At 37.8% G+C, this 22,612-nt stretch overlaps 2 protein-coding genes across 5 annotated transcripts; both read left to right on the plus strand.

Moving 5' to 3' along the window:
- The first annotated feature begins 275 nt into the window (after positions 1-275).
- Positions 276-16,551, plus strand: LOC105388405 (succinyl-CoA:3-ketoacid coenzyme A transferase 1, mitochondrial). 2 transcript variants are annotated; one of them, XM_048629004.1, is made up of 10 exons: positions 276-459; positions 1,111-1,211; positions 1,653-1,851; positions 3,158-3,276; positions 3,508-3,648; positions 3,816-4,236; positions 4,467-4,622; positions 4,990-5,111; positions 6,291-6,461; positions 16,106-16,551. In XM_048629004.1, the coding sequence occupies exons 2-10, from the start codon at positions 1,134-1,136 to the stop codon at positions 16,259-16,261; spliced, it is 1,563 nt and encodes a 520-aa protein (XP_048484961.1). In that variant the 5' UTR covers positions 276-459; positions 1,111-1,133; the 3' UTR covers positions 16,262-16,551. The 2 variants fall into 2 exon arrangements, with proteins under 2 accessions (XP_048484961.1, XP_048484962.1); XM_048629005.1 differs by lacking the exon at positions 276-459 and adding an exon at positions 975-1,025.
- Positions 16,552-18,281: 1,730 nt separating this feature from the next.
- LOC105388406 (rod outer segment membrane protein 1) lies at positions 18,282-21,979 on the plus strand. 3 transcript variants are annotated; one of them, XM_011559309.3, is made up of 6 exons: positions 18,282-18,497; positions 18,949-19,075; positions 20,030-20,243; positions 20,462-20,577; positions 20,681-20,834; positions 21,788-21,979. In XM_011559309.3, the coding sequence occupies exons 1-6, from the start codon at positions 18,383-18,385 to the stop codon at positions 21,959-21,961; spliced, it is 900 nt and encodes a 299-aa protein (XP_011557611.3). In that variant the 5' UTR covers positions 18,282-18,382; the 3' UTR covers positions 21,962-21,979. The 3 variants fall into 3 exon arrangements, with proteins under 3 accessions (XP_011557611.3, XP_037978414.2, XP_048485285.1); XM_038122486.2 differs by lacking the exon at positions 18,949-19,075; XM_048629328.1 differs by lacking the exons at positions 18,282-18,497; positions 18,949-19,075 and having other exon boundaries at positions 19,945-20,243.
- The last annotated feature ends 633 nt before the right edge of the window (positions 21,980-22,612 follow it).

Below are 22,612 nucleotides of genomic sequence, written 5' to 3' on the forward strand. Positions count from 1 at the left end.
TATAGTAAAAAAAGTAGTTAAAGTTTGTTTTCCCGTGGTTAAGTACTAAGTTAGATAGATCATTCCTCTTAATCGTATCGTTAATGGTTAGTATGCTATTGCTATTGTGTTATACAATAATAATCCTACGTCCAAGTGGGCGTGTCTGTAACACGCGACTTTATCAAGACCGAGTTAGACTTTAACTGTTATTTAATTCTACGCGGGAGGAATAGCATTATCATACGAATTCATGTAAACAAGTCACTCGGTGACCTCGGTAGAAGCCGGCTCCACATTATCATACCTACCCACTACACAAATAACCAGATTGTTTCTACGCAATGCTTATCATTTCTTAGCCGGATATTTAACAAACAACACGCCGATTGTTGTCTTTTTTATAAAAGTGAATTAAGTAGTTATTCGTGCACGTAATACCTACCTGCAGTGGGCTAGTAGTCTTCTGGAGTAAAACTGGTAAGTTATACCTTGTATATGGGTGGATTGATTGGAATGGTTACCTAGGCACATTGTACAGGTAAGTAGGTATAACATGTAGGTACTGTAATATGTACCTGTACAAGTGTACAATGTGCCTATGAGCTGTTGCATTGCATCTGCATTAAATGCAGATTTGGCAGTTGCAGAGTCCTCCTCATGTACGAAGTACGAAGAAGGTAGATATTTTCGTAAGTACCTAGGTACTCATAGTGCCTTTATTATTCTGAGAAGTGAAAGGACCTAAAATATCACAACTTTGTACAAACACCCCAATGTTTATTAGCATGTTCCGAACGCCGAAAAGCCGTTTTGCAACGGTGGATAAAGGATAGATTTTATGGGAGTGAATGTAAAAATGTTACAATCACATTTATTTTAATAAATGTCAAAGTGACGGCATCAGGCATCAGCTGTTGTAAATTTACTGAAATTTACTTGCACGTCTTTGTTTACTTTAGCTAAAAATAGTAAAAATCATAAAAATACCTAGATAAAATCGTAAATTAAATTTATTTAAAGTTCACAATGTATCAGCCATAAATGTAAGAGAACCCCTAACCTAACTTATAAAGGTTAACCGGTGAAAACCGTGAGTTTATTAAATAGGTAACTGCTTATATTTTTTAGGAATAAAGTTTGTTGAAGAAAGAATGGCTGCAAAACATTTATGGAGCATTTTTGTGCTGAAGCCAAGTGTGAGCGGCAGGACTGGCTTTCATTTAAACAAGGTAGAGTAGAGGCATAGAGTAACTTTGTTATTAGTTAATTAGTAAAAGTATGTATGCATGGATAAGTTCATCATGTATTATATATTATTAGGTATATGGTCAGCGTCATAACTAGTTTTACCCTTTTGTACATACTTTATCTAACTAAAAAACCACCAATGTTTGAATTAATAGAAGGTGGTCTCCTGCTTATGAAGCTGATTGTACATACCTACCTTAAATAAGGTTTATTCTAAGTTGCTTTGTTGCTTCCTGACCAATACACTGTGGAATAAATGAGCTATGATTCACTTCATCTGACTTTATAACCTGCAAACCCATGCTAGAAATTAAAGTTCCATTGCTGCACCAACTATTTGCCCGTGGTTTCTTATATAGAGCCAACATAAATACATATAATATCTACAATAACAAACTCTATATTCTGAATCTTCATTGTAGATTGTCTCCTGTGCTAGCTACAGCACTAGGAGCAAAAATAACAAGGTTTACGACAACATCAATGATGCAGTTTCGGATATCAAAGATGGTTCAACTCTGCTTGTTGGTGGGTTTGGTCTGTGCGGCATCCCAGAGAATCTAATTGTAGCTGTTAACAAGAAAAGTGTTAAAAACCTTACTGTGGTTTCTAATAATGCAGGTATGTATAACTTATTTATGACTATGTCTAATATCCTTTATGGCAGTATAATAATATGTAGACTAGCGATGCACAGACCGCGGCCCGCGGGCCGCATGCGGCCCGCCGGTCGGATACTGGTGGCCCGCCGAAAATATTTAATTCTAAAAAAATCTTCGGTCATAAAAAAAATATGTTTGAAAAGTACTCAATCACAGGCAATTCAAACAATTCCTTGTTGACATCGAAAGCGACTATAGAGATTTATTGTATTACCTGTACAGAAATAAGGTGGCTAAAGTCGTGGATTGACACTGGAACGATTTCTTAATTTCGACATTCAAAACGACCGAATGGCGTATTGTTTAGTGACCCTGACTACTGAGCCGAAGGTCCCGGGTTCGATTTCCGGCTGGGGCAGATATTTGTTTAAACACAGATATTTGTTCTCGGGTCTAGGATGTGCCAGTAAAATGGCAATAGGCCTGCCCCTATTACATTGGGACTAACATAACACTGGCGAAAAGTGGGTACAGCAATGCTCCTCTGCCTACCCCGCAAGGGAGTACATTTGTACAAGGTGTGAGTGTTTGTTTTGTTTGTTGACATTTAAAACGACCAAAATTTACGCAACTAATTCCACAAAAGAAATTTCTGAACTTTTACCGCTGCATTGGTAAAAATACGTACAAAGAGTTGCGTATAAACTCTGCTCTGATGAAAATATACCAGCTTATTTGGTTATACATATATGTGAAAACCTTTTCAGTACTATATCGACAAAAAACAACATAAGTACCTACATACATACAGACGAATTGAGAACCTCCTCCTTTTTTTGAAGTCGGTTAAAAAAATCGAAACCGCCTTGCAAACGAATGTAAATAAATAATAAGAAAAAAAAGAAAGAAAAGAAGCGAAATAAATAAAAAAAATATTATATTTGAGCACTAGGTATACAGTGCCACGCTTCAAAATAAAGAAATTCTTTTCCTAACATTATTAAGTATCGATTCTTTATTGCCTTTAATTACCTATACTTCTGGCGGCCCGCCATCAGTTCATAATTTGTTCGAGTGGCCCCTAGTCTTGATAAGTCTGTGCATCCCTGATGTAGACTGATACCTTGTGTGAAATATCACTATGAAACTTATTTATTTACTATGTTTAAATACAATTATTATTTGACTAGGTACATTAGCTTTTTCAGGAATATAGGATGATATCTTGTCCTTCTAAAAGTTTTAAAATTTTAATTTCAAGCTATTTAGTAATAGTGAATGGTGTATACTATGCAAATATTCAGTACTTACATTTTTATTTACAGGAATTGAGAACTTTGGACTGGGTGTGTTGCTTAAGAGCAGGCAGGTGAAGAGAATGATCTCTTCATATGTTGGAGAAAATGCAGAATTTGAAAAGCAATTTCTTACTGGTGAGCTGGAGGTATAATCTATATTTTTATTACCATCCTAGTTTCACAATTGAAGTATTTCAATCTTAAAATTTATACATAGCTTTTAAGTATATTATTATCATAGCAACATGTTTACCTACATTTCCTACTTACAACTTACAATCTTAATGGAACCTAAAATATAGGTGCAGAAAAACAATAACCGAGAGGTAAATAATAGAAATACAGTAATAATAGAAATTCTATCTTCTACATTTCAGGTGGAGCTAACTCCTCAAGGCACTCTTGCTGAGAGGATCCGGGCTGGAGGCGCGGGGATCCCCGCCTTCTTCACTCCCACTGGCTTCGGAACCTTAGTTCACGAAGGTGGATCACCCATTAAATATGCTGAAGGTGGAAAGGTGCATATTTTAATTTAGTATATATATCCTAGTGCAATTTATGTAAAACAGGATTATGCGTTTTCCAAATATCCATTTATGGTGACAAAGTATAGAACAATTTAGTAAACTCAAGTCATTACATACCGCCAATAGTACCGTATAATTTTTCGACATAATTATTTCAGATTGCTATTGCCAGCTCCCCACGGCTCGTGCAACAGTTCAATGGCAAGGACTACATCATGGAGGAAGCCATCACCGGCGACTTCGCACTAGTCAAAGCGTGGAAGGCGGACCGACACGGCAATCTATTGTTCAGAAAGAGCGCTAGAAACTTCAACCCAGCCATGTGTAAAGCCGCCAAAATCACAATAGCTGAAGTGGAAGAAATTGTTGACGAAATAGACCCAGATTACGTTCATGTCCCGTCAATCTATGTGCATAGAGTAATCAAAGGCGAAAAATATGAGAAGAGGATAGAGCGCGTAACAGTGACTAAGCCAAAAAGCGATAAAGGAAAGAAGCCTGCAGATGAAATGAGGGAAAAGATTATCAGACGGGCCGCTTTGGAATTCAAAGATGGAATGTATGCTAACCTGGGAATAGGTAAGAGTTGTATAAGTACCTAATTTATTTCTAACTCCCTCAATCCAAAATGAGTTAAGACTTTGAAGCCATTGTTGGTAAGTAGATGTGTCTGTCTGTGGCACTGTTATTGGTAGTTGTAACAGATAGACGGTTTTTTTTAAATATCTGTTCAAAATATTTTGTCTGATATTTTGTCAAATAGTCTTCGAAAGTTCGAACCTTTATCTTTTTTCCCTTTCACTCTCCAGGTATGCCGATGCTGGCCAGTAACTACATTCCGAGTAACGTGAAGATACAGCTACAGTCTGAGAACGGGATCCTCGGGCTGGGCCCCTTCCCCACCGAGGAGAATGTCGACGCCGATCTTATCAATGCTGGGAAAGAGACCGTCACTGTGTTGCCTGGTCAGTATTAATTAGAAACTTCTTGCCTTGGTAACTAAGTGTATAAAATAAGCGCGATATCGCGCTTTCGGAAGCTGAGGTTTACCCTTAAGTATTCCTGTAAAAGCAGGTTTTATCGTATGTATATATAAAACAACTTACTTTAGTTACTTTTATAGACGACGAAACTTTTCGCTATCACCATCATCGGTCAAATCTCCACTAGATAGTCTTGTTCATGCCATCTTGCTTCAATCGTAGATCCATACGTCTATAGTTCTATACCTACTCCTACCCCTGCTAGTATACCGGCTACCAGTTTCTCCGTTTTTAACCGCACTTATTACTTCTAAACTTTTTTATTGATACTTTAAATTTAAACTCGCAGGCTCCTCGTTCTTCTCGTCGGACGACAGCTTCGCGATGATCCGCGGCGGCCACGTGGACCTCACGGTGCTCGGCGCCATGCAGGTGTCCCAGTACGGCGACCTGGCCAACTGGATGATTCCTGTGAGTGTTGCTTTTAAAGTACCTAATGAAAGAAAAAATATAAAATTGTACCTATTGAACCCTACCCATTGAGCTTCCCCTTTTCACAGCAAGAAAGTTCGCTCGTTTTGGTATCTTAGTTAGATGGTAACGATACCAAAACGAGCGAACTTTTGTGCTGTGTATAGGGTAGCAGGTACTAAGAAATATAGTTCTAGGTAGGTAGATACATCCATCCATACGTATGACAAGAAACGTAAAATGTTTTTTTAAGTGTACTTATCTGCTGTGCGCTGTGTATATGATTTTCAACAACCTAGTATGAAAACATTATCCGGTAATGTTTTACTCATACCCTGCGAAACGATCTAATAACGCCAAAAAATCTAAAAGAACTTCCCAAGAAGGCAATTGTTTTCATAAGTATATAATTAACGCAATTCTAAGGATGTCTTACTTCCCCCAACACTGGAAAGTTTCCCAGATCTTAATGATCTACAAACCCGGAAAGCCAGCCAATCTGGTAACGTCTTATCGGCCAATAAGTTTGCTGCCCATCATCTCAAAGATTTGCGAGAGGATAATCCTACGCAGACTGTCTCCTGCTCTAACCGAGAATAAAGTAATTCCAGACCATCAATTTGGATTTCGGTCAAGGCACGCTAGTATAGAGCAGGTTCACAGAGCCTGTGGAAAAATCAGAGATGCGCTCGAAAACAAAGAATATTGCTCAGCAGCATTTTTAGACATCCAACTGGCAGATTCTACAACGATACCAAAACATACTTCTGAAATCCATATCGAGCTCTCCTTGGTTTATTACCAATAGAGAAGTCCACGAGTTCCTAGGAATGCCAACTGTTAAGCAAGAAATAGCTACATCATGCTCCAAATATAAAATACGCCTGGACAATTATCATCCCAATCCCTTGGCACAAGAACTCCTTCTACACAGCCACAAACGTCGGCTTAAACGTCATGCAATACTAGAGCTGGACGAAACCTTTGCTTCCTTCTGATTGAAGAGTACTTGTCACTGGACAAGTAACTTTAAACGCCTGATACCTCCATCAAACCTGCTTATGGTTAAGAAACCGATCGAAGATTAAAATCACAGAAAAAAAAAATACCCTGCGAAACTTACAACAGTGCTACCCAATGTAAACCAAATAAATTTATAATTATCCATCTCCTCCTCAGGGCAAGATGGTGAAAGGCATGGGCGGCGCCATGGACCTGGTCTCCGCCCCCCGCACCAAGGTGGTGGTGACCATGGAGCACTCGGCGCGCGGCGGCACCCACAAGATAGTGCCGCAGTGCACGCTGCCGCTTACAGGGAAGAGCTGCGTCGACATGATCATTACTGAGAAGGTTAGTCAACGTTAACATACAGGGTGTTGCAAAAACGGTGTACTACGCCGAAACTCGAAGAACAAAAGTTGCTCAGAATGACCCCCTGAGTCACCCCCTTTCGGCTTAGTATGGTACCCTCTTTGCAACAACCTGATACAGGATGTTCGAAAAAGAGTAATGTAAGCGGAAAGAAGGTAAGGCGGCTGGTCATTTTTAACAACTTTGTTTTACTAGTTGTTACCCCCTTTTACCTTACTACAACATCCTGTATAACTATGTCAGCTACAGCCAGTGTCTCAGCACCACACATGAAGGAGCTCAGTGCACGCTGCCGCTCAGGAAGAGCTGCGTCGACATGATCATTACTGAGAAGGTTTGTAGAGTAAATTTATGTAGTCACGTTTCACACTCTTCGTTGCCGCCCCTTGTACTTTGACAGTTCAAAGGTGATTTTGTAAAAGCATAAAGGCGAAATCATTGCGGTGCCTCTCCGTATGGTATGGTGTTTTCAAAAATTTTACTTATACCAAATGTATCGTTGGGTCGTTGTGCTGTCAAATATTGTGTTCGTTTCCATTGGGCGGTCTCGAGAGCGTCGTGCGTGTCGTTATGTCAGTTCCTTTGAGACGACGCAACGCAGCAATGGGGCCTTACACTTAGCCATATTTAGATAGATAGATAGATAAATTATTTATTTACTTAACACAACACATACACAGGTTACACAGCAAGATTTTTAACATAAAGTTTAAGATTACATAAACACAAAACACTATTAAAAGACATGCAGATAGAAAAGCAACATGTGTATTTATCATGTTAGCAAAAGGGTTCTGACTCAGCATAATACTATGATTATAATTAAATAATCACAGCGCTGGTATTCTGCCAGGACCAATTTTAGTGAGTGGGAGTGGAGCCTCAACTAAACATAAATATGTGTGTAGTAAATATGTAAAAGTGTGTTGTGGTACGTTATAATTATATTTATACTAAAATAAAATAGATATTTATATATTATGTTATGAATGTATGTATATAATAATATGTAACAATAAATTGTGTTAAATGATTATGGGTGTATGCTATGTAGTATGTGTAAACGAATATATTGTGATGTGAGTTTAAGTGATATGTGTGAAAATGATAGCAAGTGATGTGGTAGTTAATTTGCTGGGTGACACCTAGAAAAAAGTATATGGCGAAGAGAATGCTAGAACGTAAGCTACGCAGCCTGCTTTTGTACAGCTAGCAAGTAAAGTCGGAAGCGCAGTTTAAAAGTGTGTTTATTGATAAGATCTCTGATGGGAGGGGGTATATTGTTCCAGCATTTGGTCGCCATATACTTGAAACAGCCTCGAAATTTTGTTGTACGGTAAGGGGGAGTTAACAAAGGTGCTGTACACCGACGCAGCGAGTTGCGCCAGGAAAGCTCAGTGAAGAGGTACGCTGGTTTATGCGTTTTTACGACACCAAACAGTAGAACGGAAAGATGTAACTTCATTCTGGCCTCAATCTTCAAGATCCCTGCTTTATTTATGAAAGGTGTTACGTGTGTTCTAGGTGGTACAGTGAGACAGTAACGTATACAGGCATTTTGTACCCGTTGCAACATTTTGTAGGTTTTTTGTAGTAAACACGGTCCATATACACCGATGCAATAATTTAATTTTGATAAAATTAACGTCTCGCACAACTTATGTCTCATGTTGACATTAAGAAACTGTCTTATATTGTATAAGACCTTGAGCCTGTAAAAACAGTTACGAACTAGCTCCGCCACATGTGTTTCAAAACGCAGTTCCTCGTCCATGATGAGACCTAGGTTCCTAGCTTCAGACACCCTCGCGATGGGTTCTCCATGGATATGTATACTAGGTCTTTGGCTTCCTATTAACTTAATATGTTGTTTAGACCCGAGTATCATATATTTGGATTTGTTAGGGTTGAGCAACAGGCAGTTTCTTGTGGCCCATTCAGAAATCCTATGTAGATCCTCATTTAGCAGCGCTACTCCTAACTGTGCATCATAAGCGAAAAAACCGCGGGCCGCACCCGGACGCGAACCGGCGGCCTCACGCTTCTGGGGTGAACGCCTTAACCACTGGACCACTGATACTGGCAGCGCTGCGTGCGAATTACTTGATATACCTCTACGACTATCCATACTCGTGGTAATACCGACACCGGCCAATTTCAAACGATTGTGTAGTTGTGTGCACAAATCACTTACCTATTTATACGCGGTATACGGTTATATACAGCATGATGCACTCTCCATCTAAATCCAAGCAATCTCACTCAAAATCAGACATATCAATGCCATCAGATACCGCACTACGGAAGCGCAAAACACCTGATGATGATATTACCCAACTTTTTAAAACGTTCACTCTAGAGATGAAAGCCACTATGAGTAACTTACAAACCGACATGAGCATGAAACTATCAGAAATCAACCAAAACATCAATACCATAAGGAGTGACTTGGACACATTAAATTTAACGACCTCCGAAATTAAGTCTGATATAAATTCTCTACGCAGCGACTGTCTTAGCACGAAACAACGAGTGTTGGTTTTAGAAAACAAACAGCAGGCAATGCACGAATCAGTTACCGATATCCAATCTTCCGCGCAGTTTTGTTCCGACCAGCTGGACGACGTTCAGAAACGCATGGCTATATTGGAAAAATCAGGCGGCAATGGTTCGCAGCTGACAAATAAGATGCTTGCTATGGAAATTAAGATAGAAAATATGGAACAACAGGCTCGTCAATGCAATATTGAATTAGCAAACCTTCCTGAAAGGCGCGGTGAAAATCTCACTACTATAGTGGAGACCATTGGATCTAAGATTAACTATCCCATACACCAGAAGGAGATTGTCGCAGTTCACAGAGTCCCGCAAGCTCAACAATCGGATCGCCCTAAGAATATAATTGTCAAATTGCAATCCCGCACTGTACGAGACAATATCTTAAGTGCATTTCGTACCGCCAAAGGTATAAAGACGGACGTACTGGGAATAGCGGGCCCTCCTAGAGCTGTGTACATGAATGAGCACCTAACATGGCAGAATAAACAATTATTTCGGGAGACCCGTGAAAGGACGCGCGCGCAGGGCTACAAATATGTTTGGATCAAGAACGGGACCATTCTTGTGCGTGAAGCGGACACTAGCCCGGCTTTTGCTATTCGTAGTCGCAATGATCTCAGCAAAATACAACGAAAGGAAGCCTGATAGTAGTAGTTTTATGTTAATATACGATATATACTTTAATTTTTACCTCACTTCACGTTGTTTACTAAACAATCTTAGTTTGATGTTTATTTTATCTAAAAGTATAAATAGTTGTGTATTATCTTTTTATAAGAGCGGTATAGCGTACAGTTCCCCAAAATTGATAATGCACATAGAAATCTTCGTCATTGTTCGGCAACGGTCGTATTCCCGAGCGTTAGAAAACTATTATGTATTTAGAGTGGTTAAGTGCATTTTCTTCATGAAATTTTAGTAGAATTATGTAATTGGTGCTAAAAGAGATAATTGATTTATCAGTAACGAAATTTGATTCGATAATTCATAATATTCCATAATATTAAAATTTACTTCGAAAATGTTACAGTAGGTACTTTTAAAGTGTCTTACTGAAGCTGATGTAAAGATGGATGAAAGAAGGTTTGAATAACACAAGGTTTATATTATAAGGAGAAATGGATTTCAAACACAGGTTTATATCAAAAAATTTAAATCTCAGTTCAAAAGTATTTACAGCACTGATTATTTCACATTAATAAAAATGTTTACATTAAAATCTCAGTTCAAAAGTATTTACAGCGCTGATCATTCACAATAATATTACAATTACAAACTTGGTCTTTTGGGTGTGGCTTTATTGGCAAAGTGAAGTCTATCAATGTGACGCATATTTTATTCTTAAATGTGCCTCATAATATGGCATCGTCAAAAATAATTAAAGTTGAAATTAAATTCACATTTGAAAAAAATAACAAGAACGATGTGTAATTGCAGCTCTTTATAATTCCACAAAAGTAATATTGATCTTGACCTTGAGACCCTTGACTGATCGGTGACAGCCACCGACCGCCCAAATTGTTTTCGATTATGTGTCACATGATATTGACTACTATTTCTTTCGAACAAGGATCAAAATGCAAGTGCTTTGTTTAAGGCACTGATTCGGGTGTTTCCGGGAATACGACAGTTTGCGAAGATTTGCATGCGCATTATTAAGATGGGAGAACTGTATATGTATTTTAATTTGATTGCTACTGCATTCCTATATTATAAGTTGTATGTACTTGTAACATGTTTATGCCTTGGCCTCTATGGATATACGATATGCATGGGCTCACTTTCTTTGTACTCTCGGATTAATGTGAATTTATTTGTTTTTTTAAATTTCCATGGCTAATAGTGACTTGTCTGTCTATTATCAGAACTGTAAGGGCTTACGTACTAAACTAAATTCACTCTACATGAATATTCTGGCTCATACATACGACATCATAGTACTTACGGAAACTTGGCTTATTAATGACATATCTGACAACGAATTCATCGACCAACGCTATACAGTATAACAAGACGGTGGAGGGGTGCTCGTGGCCGTTCTTAAAGAGTTAAGACCATCCATAGTTAATTTCATGGATAATTCCTTAACGCAATTTATGGAACATGTTATTATTAGTTTGCCCAGTACCCAAAAATGTAAACATCATATTGTCAGTGCGGTTTATATACCTCCAAAAACAAAAGAAGAGACATATGAAACATATTTAAACTCAATCCAACCAATTATTGATAAAACTCAAGTAGATGTATTTTACATTATAGGGGATTTTAACTTACCATACCTAGACTGGGTTCCTCACTCTGATTCTAACGGCTATACATGTAATGGCACAACTTCTGTCTGTAGACTATTTTCTAATTTTATGTCTATTAATAACGCCTTTCAGTATAACAGTCTTAAAAATAGGGATGACAGAATACTAGATTTAATCATTTCTAACATCAGATTAAACAAAACATTAGTACCGATTCCCGAACTATCTAAAATTGACCCTCTACATCCACCTTTTTACAATATTCTCTCCATCAATGTTGATAATAAACCAATGAAGAAACGTTCTATACCAAAATATAATTTCTACCGTGCTAATTACGACCTTATTATCAAAGACTTGGACCAAATAGACTGGCATGGATTACTGGATGAGTTACCGGCTGAAAGCGCTCTAGAAACATTTTATAACAAAATCTATGGTCTCATTAAAGCTCATATCCCTGTAACTAAATCCAAGTCTTCACGATTTCCAGTGTGGTTTAGTCCTTCATTGATTCACATATTTAAAGACAAAAACAAGGCATGGATTAAGTGGAAGACGTATGGAAACCTATGTGACTATGAATTATTTTCATTATATCGTAAAAGATTTAAATCAGAGTGCGATAAATGTTTTTCTAATTACGTTGAATCAGTAGAAAGCAGTATCACTACGGATGTCAAACACTTTTGGACGTATATAGCAAATCGCCGTAATAAGTCAGGCATACCGTCCACTATGAAGTATGACGGGCATTCTTCGAGTGATCCAGAAACAATATGCAATATGTTTTCAGATTATTTTCACTCAGTCTATGAGCCCTCTACTTTAGATTCAAAAGAATGGTCTATCCCCACACACAGTAACAGTAACAATGTCCTTATACACAATTTGCATTTCACCGAATCACGCGTTCTACAAGAGCTCAAACGGCTTGACCCTGTTAAAGGAGCCGGACCAGACGGTTTACCACCTGTGTTTTTAATTCGAATCGCGAACTACATAAGTCTACCCTTAGCCATTATTTTTAATAAATGTATAGGGGAAGGGGTTTTTCCTACAATCTGGAAACTGGCGAATATTACTCCAGTACACAAAGGTGGTCACAAAAACGATGTTGATCAATACCGGCCTATCTCTATTATGTCCACCTTGTCGAAGCTATTTGAGAGACTGGTTCATGACATCATATATCCCATCCTACACAATACCATCATTCAAGAGCAACATGGCTTTGTTAGAAAACGATCAACTGCATCAAATCTTATTTTATTTGCAAACAATTTGTTTGAAAATATGGACAAAAGAATACAGGTTGATGCTGTTTACACAGATTTTCGTAAGGCTTTTGACAAGGTGGACCACAAACTTTTACTTGATAAAATTGCATTTAATGGCATACGCGGCGACTTGCTCCGTTGGTTTTCGTCGTACATAACTGAAAGAAGTCAGAGAGTATTGATCAACGGGTTTCAATCTAGCACAATTAAAGTTACATCGGGCGTCCCCCAAGGCTCAATTTTAGGTCCTCTACTTTTTATCCTTTTTATTAATGATATTAAACAATGTTTCCTCAATTCAAAATTTTTAATGTATGCTGACGATCTTAAAGCTTTTAAACCTATTTATAGTATTAATGACAGTTATTTATTTCAAGAAGATTTAAACCGCTTGAGTGAATATTGCCATCAAAATAAACTTAAACTAAATTTACAAAAGTGCAATTTTATAACGTTTTCAAAAAAAGTTACAAATGTTAACTTTACCTACTCTCTTTGCGATGCACCGCTAATAAGAGTCGAATCACTAAGAGACCTAGGAATACTATTTGATCATAAGCTACATCTTGACTTACATATTGATAAAATAGTTAATAAAGCATATCAAATGTACGGTTTTATAATGAGAGCCTCGCATGATTTCCATCAACCTTCTACTTACCTGCATTTGTACAAAAGTTTGATTAGGCCCCAATTGGAATATGCTGTATCTATCTGGAATCCGTTTTACACCAAATATAAGGATATAATCGAGAGAGTGCAGAGAAAGTTCTTGCGTGCAATGCATTTTCGTTGCTATCGTGCCACTCTATCTTACAGAAAACTTCTGGAGAAATATAAACTTCAAACCCTTGAAGATAGACGTACTTTACTGGAGGCAATGACACTGTACGGCATATGTCACAATAACTTTGATTGTATTGATTTGACCAATAAAATTTGCTTTGTCGTACCGCGAACTGTCCACCGTCGGGAGGTCCGCGCTTACCAACTGTTCTCTACAACTTCTAGTAAGACTAATGCAGGCAAGCGCGCACCTCTCCATCGCATGGTCGATACGTACAATAAATTTTTTAACGAAATTGACATATTCCACCAGCCTCTATCAACATTCAAAAAGAATATTATCAGTAATTTGTCTTGTAGTAATTAGAATTACTTTTTATTTAATTTAATTTGATTAATTACTTGCATACATTCATTTTAATTTAACTTATTTAGGTACCTATAGATTTATATCTCATATGTATTCCATAGCTATACCCGCTTGTTTTTTTAAAAAAAATATTTATTTATTTATTTGTCCTCTCTAAATACACATTATTATGCATGCATATTTTGCATGTCTTTTTAAGTTCTAGGAATAATTTAATTTCTTTAGATGTTTTAGTTTTATAAGTTTGTTAACTCCCAACTAGGTAATTAAGTAAATATTCTGTGGATGACGTTGTGGGCTGTACATTTATATCTTAACATTTACCGATATTTATTTATAATTATTACAATGTACAACTGTTTGTCAACCCGAATAAATAAAAATAAAAATAAAAAATAAAATTGGATACATGCGTGTATATTTGCAGATCGTCAGCATATAAATGAAATTTGCAATTTTTTATTGATTTTATTATATCAGACGAATATATTATAAAAAGAAGTGGACCTAAAATTGATCCTTGTGGCACCCCTCGTTCGACCTTGTAAGGTCTAGAGATGTAGGAGGATCCGTCAGATCTTTTTAAGCGAACCTGCTGAGTCCTATCCTGAAAATAGCTTTCGAACCAGCGAACAGCCTGTGCATCAAAACCGTAAAAAACCAATTTTGCCAGCATAAGTGGAATATTGATGCAGTCAAAGGCCCTGGAGAAGTCGAGTAGGACCAGTAGAGTGCCCTTTCCGCCATCCTGTGAGCATATAATATTGTTCACTACATCAAGAAGAGCAGTGTTCGTGCTATGGCCCCTCCTGAAGCCAGACTGATAGGACGGCAGGACGTCATTTGCCTCACAATATGTTGATACCTGGTTATACACCACCCTCTCCAGAACCTTCGACAGACATGGCAGGATACTGATTGGCCGTAGTTCAGTTACGTCTGCTGGATCACTATTCTTTGGTATGGGGTCCACAGTTGCGATCTTCCATACGTGCGGAAACCTGGAGCTCTGGATAGATTTATTAATTATATGTGTAATGGCCTTAAGAGAATGAGGAAGTGTCTGAATAATTAAATCCATGTTAATAGCGTCGATACCCTCGGCGTTCGTCTTTATGGACATAATAGCTTTTGCTATAGTGGCTTCGTCAACAGTATTAAGAGTGAAACAAGAGCTATTGTGACGCAAAGTTTGGTAGGATAAAATGTCAGTGGGGGATACTATATTTGATCCTGGAATCTTATTAAAGTGGTCACCAATATCGTGCGGGTCGCTAAACTGCTCAGGAAGTTCTCTTGAATTTTTAAAATTGGGTAGAACAGATTGTTTGAGAGATCTCCATAATTTTTTTGAGTCTTCAAATTTATTAATATTTTGTTCGAAGTAAGCTTTTTTTTCATTAAATAAAGATACGTTTGCGAGATGTTTTAATTCTTTGTATTGTGATTTTATTGCGTCAGATTTGGTTATGCTATATTTTTTGTGTGTCTCGTCCCTTAATTTCATTATGTACTTAACATTACTTGTGAGCCATGGTTTAGGCTTGTCACGAACAGTAACGGTTTTAATGGGAGCATGTTTGTCAAAAAGAGTTAGTAATAAATTATTAAATGTCATAACCATATCATTCACACAATCAATATTAATAATACAATTCCAGTCAATTTGTTCTAGGTCATTATTAAATTCGTCAATATTCATAGACTTTAATGGTCTGTACGTCAGGTTTCTAGGCGGGGGTCGTTCTTTTTTTATATTTAGTACTACAGACACAATGGCATGAGCACCAAGCGAAGGAATGTAGGTAACATCGGCGAGTGAAACTTGTGCGTCAGTACATACAATGTCTATGAGTGTTTCACTGTCCCTTGTAAAGTGCGTGGGTTCGGTTACGTAGTTCTTAAGATTTACGCATTGCAAAAACTGCTGCAACAGTTTGGCTGAGCTATTTTGACTGTGAAGTAGGTCAATGTTGAAATCACCTAGCAGTATTAATTTATCGTAACCAGAGAATGAGGTGATTGACTCAGTAAGTGTATCCAGGAAAACATCAACAGCCACCCATTGTGGACGATACGCGGTGCCCACAATCAATTTAGTTCCGTTGACATTAATGGATAGCCACATTTGTTCTATATGCGCTGTTGCTGGACAGCATGGATGAGGGTAGACTCGCGCGGTGAGCCCGCGCCTGATGTAGAAGCCCACACCACCGCCGCGCTCACGGCGACAAGCCGGCGGCCGCGGCAGGTGCCTCAGTCTGTACCCAGCCGGCGCCGGCGCGCGCGCGTCCTGGCCGGATATTTCTGCTAAATAGGGGTATTAAACTTAATCATCACAATGTACTAAACCCATGTCCTATTGTTTCACAGTGTGTCTTCGAGGTAGACCCAGAAAAGGGACTGACACTAACAGAGCTGGCAGAGGGCGTCACCATCGAAGATGTCATCGTGAGCACCGGATGTGAGTTCAACGTCGCACCGGAAGTCAAGCCCATGGGTGACGTCACTAAGCTCGAAAAGGACTAGAGTGTAATGAATGCGAATGTAAATATGATGCATTTATGCGGTACTTAATTGTTATTATTAGCGTTCGTTAAGCTGAATAGTTAAATGTTGTCACAATCTGAATTTATAATTTTAAGTATATTACTCATACTCAATTTGTAATGTTAAGTTTAAAAATAACTCATAAAATTATTATTTTCATACTCAATTTTACAACGATATTGTTATAAGGAAGTATATTATAAATAATGTATATTTTTGCTGTTATAATACTTAAACTAGTTATGAATATAATATTATTTGCAGTTAAAGTTGAGATTTTTTCCTAACTTGCACTGGTGAAGGTAAAACTTGCTCCTTCAGCTGTTGGGTAACTTGCGGGAACGTAGCGGAAGATTTAAGTAGATCATAAAGTTAGTTCAATACTTCTATAATGCTTCTGTGGTTTAGATACAGCCTTTTTAAGCGCTATCCGCGGAAATTAAATTTAAAATTCTCTGTTAACATGGCAAAAATAGTTCTTTTCTTTTCTCTATGTTGCCAAAAAAGTATAAACCAGTAAACCACAGAGTAGGTAATATGTAAAAACTTGGTATAGTGCCACAATCTTATCTGTTCCGGTGGCGACGTCGCTGTGATTGAATCCAGTGATGCCATCGAATAAATTTTGCCTATTTCTGGTTAAAACGACAATGCATTTCTGCTATTACCTATTGTTATAATTAGGTACATTCATAAGTACTTATAGATAAATCAAAATATAGGGTCGATAGTAAATGAAAGCGGATATAATATATCAAACGACATTTGTTGTATGGAAAATTTGTCCACGGCGAACAGAAATAAAATTAGTTCTGATTATGTTCTGATATAGGAAATTAAATCTAGATTAAAATGGTATAGGTAATATATGTGGGTCGTGGGAATAACGAGATACGACTTTAAAAAAACTATTAATTATTATTTTTGAACACTTTATTTTACATTTTATAAAGTAAATAGAAACTGCTCTTGTTTCTATACGTTGTACAATTAAAAGAAATTCAGACAGTGTGCAAAGGCTAATTCATCATCATCATCATCATCACGACCCATCACGTCCCCACTGCTGAGGCACGGGTCTCCTTCCAAAGGCTAATTGCCAAAAAGCAATTTCTTTCAGCCAACTCTTGATAGGTTGGGAAAACAATGACTTGTCATAAATCATCATTATTTCGTCAAAAATCGCTGGAGGTGCGAGAAATTCTTCTTGGTATACTGCCTAAGATTTAAAGTATCATGTCATGTCCTCACACCTGTAATCAAAGAAAAATAAAGATTATATACTTTTCATCACGAGTATCACGACCCATCTCGTACCCACTGCTGGGGCACGGGCCTCTCGGGAAAATATTTAATAAAATTACATGGAGTATAAGGGTAAACGGTGACGACCGAATGGCGTAGTGGTTAGTGACCCTGACTACTGAGCCGATGGTCCCGGGTTCGATTCCCGGCTGGGGCAGATATTTGTTTAAACACAAATATTTGTTCTCGGGTCTTGGATGTGCCTGTAAAATGGCAATAGGCCCGCCCCCTATTACATTGGGACTAACATAACACTCTGGCGAAAAGTGGGTGCAGCAATGCACCTCTGCCTACCCCGCAAGGGAGTACATTAGTACAAGGCGTGAGTGCGTGTTTTTTTGTTTTTTTTTTTTTATAAGGGTAAAATTATTCGTCATATTTGGCAACACTAACCTGTAGCCGCTGCAACTTGTTCTTCCACTTTTTCAAACGAAATTAAAGGCGCCTGAATATGTTATTCTTCCTGCATAAAAATTAATATATATAGTACTACTTTTCTTGCATCACATTAACAGCGCTTTTGCCATTATTTCACCCAGAAAATCACAAAACAAATAAATAACGTAGCGTCAGCCTCTTCGCAGAAATTGACAACTCAAATAACGCACAGAGTATGAAATGACGTTTGACAATGACGTCTCGTTAGTTGCACATTTTGACCACCGGAACAGATAAGATTGTGGCACTATACAAACAACGTAGTGTTATTTTCTCTATGGCACAAACAAACAAACCGCTAAACGTGAAACTCTCTATAGATTGTGTTAATTTAATTCCAAGGGAATATTTAATCAGATGCATGAAATCAACATGACGAAACCACGTAATCGTGCGTGGCTGGTGTGGATGATATGTTTTTTGTGGCTATTATCCTTATTGGCTGTAGCTTGGTCATTGATTTTGTGCTTTAGTAAGTAAACTATGTTTCTATTTCATATAAATAAGTGTTAATGGTCGAAACAATAAGTCAATTAGGTACATGGAAGAGCGGTGGTAGCTCAGTCGGGTAAGCGCCCGCTTCTCACCCAAGAGATGCGGGTTCGAATCCCGGCGCTGACATGTACCAATGAGTTCTTTTCTGAATTTAAGTACAATGTACATACCATCGCTCCTACGGTGAAGGAAAACATCGTGAGGAAACCTGCATATCTAGATTTAGCACATCTAGATATGTGAACCCACCAACCCGCAGTGGACCAGCGTGGTGGGAAATGGTCCAAGCTTACGAAGGCAGTTTAGACCTTGGGGATATGCACAAAGGTTCCACTCGAGAGAGCCAGGTGCAGGTACTTACACCCCCACAGAGAATAGAACAGAATAGGTACATGGAATCGGTTCTATTTTGTAATACCTATTTACAGCTGTTGGTGATTTCTTAGTGCTGACTCAGACGGATATCGTGAATGCTTTCCTTCTTCTGTCTGGGCTGACGATGTTACCGGCTAACATATTCATGATGTACGCTGTGGCCAACGGAAAGAAAATAGAGTTTAGTATCACCATACAAAGTACCCACATAGTTAATCATTATTAGGCGGGGGCAAACAGGCAGGCGGCTTGCTTAGCGTTAAAAGGATAGCGAGTAGCTTAGTGACTCGCTCGATTCTAGGCGCTAAGCAAGCCGCCTTCCTATCTGACTCCGGCCTTTGGTAGTTTTACCTATAGTCGTTTGCAATAGAATCCAACAATCATGTAAACAAATATGGCGGACTGACATTGACAGCGTATTGTTTATGCCCATAGTGATGTCATAGTGTTCTAATTAGATTAAATATATAAGCCATAGACTATAAAATAAAACTGATTATACATAAAAAAGTGTTTATTAAAACAAATTTAAATCTTCGTCTTCTTCATCATCACTATCAGAAGTGTCGCCGGTGACTGTAATTATAAATGGAACCACTGTGTCATCGCTTGCCGTGTCTAAAATGCCGTTGAGCTTTTTCATTTCTTTCTCTTCCTTTTTTCGTTTTGGTTAATTATATTAAGCTTTTGAAAATTATTTTTTATTGTATTCAAATAATATTAAATTAAAATAATTTATGAAATTAAAATTAAAATATAACTTCAGATTACGAACAACACTAACTTTTCAATGACTTATAGAGTTCGATGAGTAAAAAACTAAGATGACAGCTTGTCAAATACTTTGAAATTTTTACGTTGCAAATGTTTTAACAAATTTAACTTATAAATACAAGTTAAATCGTGTTGAAGATAATGTGAAAACAATGGTGCGTTCGTTGAAATCAGACTATGTTCATAGTTGATCGTCAAATGTATGTGATTACGGAGTAATCGTGACAATTTGGTTTGTTTACACGATTGTTGGATTCTATTGCAAACGACTATATATACTCTCGCCAAGAAAATAATAGTTTTTGCCCTCGACTGTACATAATCCACTGTCACTAACAGTACCTATTGACTATTTTCCAGCCCAAATTCCAGAGTCGGTTGTTGCCCACTTTGGTTCTGTAATCTTTGCATAGTATCGGTTAACGCTGTTGGGGCTATACTATGCATCATAAGAATACGACACTGCAAAACATTTGTTTCAAATTTAATAACAACGAGCTTGAAAGAATACCGCAATGTTCCTACGCTTAAGCGTTTTATGGATAACGTGCAGTGGGCTATGAAATGCTGTGGGGTAAGGTCTAGTTGAATTACCTAATTTTGGTAGGAGTGAGTGTAATTCTTTGGAGGAGAAGCAGGTTGGGTATGATGTTTATTTGGGGTATAATATCAGTAGGAAATCATTTCATCTCACATTGTAAGAAGGACTAGGAGTGGAGGACTCGTGTAACCTGCGTTGTTCAATGCTACTGTTTGATAATTATAATGAAATTAGTACTTATTACTTTCCAGGCGAATTCTTACAAAGACTGGTTTAAATATAACTGGAATGACAAAGCCGGTGGCTTTGATTGGGACATGGTTGATATCAAACTCGAAAACTTACAAGCTGATAGCGTACCTCTGAGGTTTGGCTTTGACTATAAATTAAATTAAGTACCTAACTACTTAATATTTTTTTTTTTGGTATTATCACAAATTTAAAGTATTTCATATATGCCTAACCGACAGTTGCTGCAAGAGTGGGTCATGTATATCAAACTATCTGACTGAACTCGGGACGTTTTCCATCAACACAGATGGATGTGCGGATGTCGTCTCGACATTGATCAAATATTCCATGTGCGCCAACTTGCTCCTGTTCGTTGCTGTTATATGTTTGCAGGTGATTGTAGGCATTTTACTTAACTAGTAGCCTTCGAACATCCTTGGAAAATAATTTATTTATTTATTTATTTTTATTTTATCTTTTTAGGAAAACTTAACTAAGTAAATATAATAATCTAAAAATAAACTAAAGATAACTTAGGTCTAACAAGTTTCCACCTTTAGGTAAAACATTATTAACATAATTATTTTACGTACGTAACGGTTTTTTAACAATTAGTTACTTATAGAATACTTATTTAAAAAAAATGGTTATAATTGACAAACTTTAAACTAAAACTTAAACTAATAAACTAAATAAAACTAAAAAACTAAACACGGGTTTGAGAAACAAAATAGCCACGAGCCAACCGGTTGCATATTGAAGGTAAACTGTTGGTGAAAATGTCAATATCGTTATAATCACACAACATATCATTAACTACCTGTGGTACACGCCAGAAAAAGGAATTTTGCCTATAATTACTTGCAACAAGGGGTACATAGAACAAAGACGGATTACGCAAAAACTTAGTTGGAGCATATAGTGTTATCAGACTCAGCAACGCAGGACAATCCACTATACCTCGAAGAATTTTTACAAAATATATTATATCTGCTATTTGACGACGCTTAGAAAGAGGCAGCAGGATAATCCAAAGGATTTGACTCAGTGATAGAGCATATTATTATTACTTATAAGTATTTAGTTTAGTGGTAAATGAGCTAAAACTCGGATGTCCATTTTACTTTGAGGAAGTTGTTGTAGTTAAGCATATTATGACGTCAAATGATGTAGCGCCCCCTGGGAGAGATCATGTCCAGGTGCTCTTAACTGTGTTAAACCCCGATTACCTAGACCTAGCGAATAGAGAATACTTAACTGTCATTTAAGTAGGTACTTATCTACGTATTAAAAAGTATCTAAACAATATACCTATATAGTTACTTACTTAAGTATATTCCTCGCAGGTTATGATCCTATACCACATGAAGGAATGTAAGTCCATGAGTGAATCCGTAAAAACCAGCATTCAAAGTGAAGAACCACCAAAAGGGCCACAAGTGACGGACCTCATGTTGGTGAATCAGAAGTTCGCGGCATCCAGTGACTCATATCAGATGTACAGTGATAATAACAATTAAAGAATTTCAGACCAACAAGCTTTTTTCTGAACTACCTACCTAATTTGAACTAACTAAGGTAGTTAATTTGAACCTATAATAGTAGCATCGCCTAGTAAAGTCGGGCCGGAAAGGCAAGCGGCTTGCTTAGCACCGTCAGTCTAGCACCCTGGTTGGTACTCAACTTTTTTTTTTTAAGGGCCACAAAAACCTTTAAGTGATGGTTTTGCTGGATAAAAGTAAAAAATATATGTTTTTTTTAAGTATTATAAAACAATGTAAACTATCGAATGAAATATATAAAAAACATGCATATTCCCTATTATCTCTCATAGCACGCGGGCCAATGATAAAGGCCCGGCGGGCCGCATGCGGCCCGCGGGCCGCAGGATGAGTATAGCTGGTCTAGCATCAGTGTCACCTAGCACCTTACGATTAGCTTAGTAAAACGCTAGGCTCTAAGCAAGCCGGGCATAAGACATGTGGCCGCCTCGGCTGCGCGGCCGAGACTGCCGTAACAATGACATGCAGTGCACGCGTTGCCCTTCCCCGCTACCCCTCCCGCTACCCGCTGTCGTCTTGGGTACCTCGTCCCCTCCGCGTCTTTCACCCCGCAAGGAGGGTCGCCAAGAAACTTGCCAATCTATAACTCGGTGAGCTATGTCGGTGACT

Source organism: Plutella xylostella, chromosome 22 (assembly GCF_932276165.1).
Source record: "Plutella xylostella chromosome 22, ilPluXylo3.1, whole genome shotgun sequence".
Classification (NCBI taxonomy): Eukaryota; Metazoa; Arthropoda; class Insecta; order Lepidoptera; family Plutellidae; genus Plutella; species Plutella xylostella.

Bases quoted from the DNA above. Each gene is read 5' to 3' on its own strand.
- LOC105388405 (XM_048629004.1), top strand. From the start codon at position 1,134: ATGGCTGCAAAACATTTATGGAGCATTTTTGTGCTGAAGCCAAGTGTG. The intron at 1,852-3,157 runs GTATGTATAACT...TTTTATTTACAG, and splicing joins TGTGGTTTCTAATAATGCAG to GAATTGAGAACTTTGGACTG. The intron at 5,112-6,290 runs GTGAGTGTTGCT...TCTCCTCCTCAG, and splicing joins TGGCCAACTGGATGATTCCT to GGCAAGATGGTGAAAGGCAT.
- LOC105388406 (XM_011559309.3), top strand. From the start codon at position 18,383: ATGCATGAAATCAACATGACGAAACCACGTAATCGTGCGTGGCTGGTG. The intron at 18,498-18,948 runs GTAAGTAAACTA...ACCTATTTACAG, and splicing joins GTCATTGATTTTGTGCTTTA to CTGTTGGTGATTTCTTAGTG. The intron at 20,835-21,787 runs GTGATTGTAGGC...TATTCCTCGCAG, and splicing joins TTGCTGTTATATGTTTGCAG to GTTATGATCCTATACCACAT.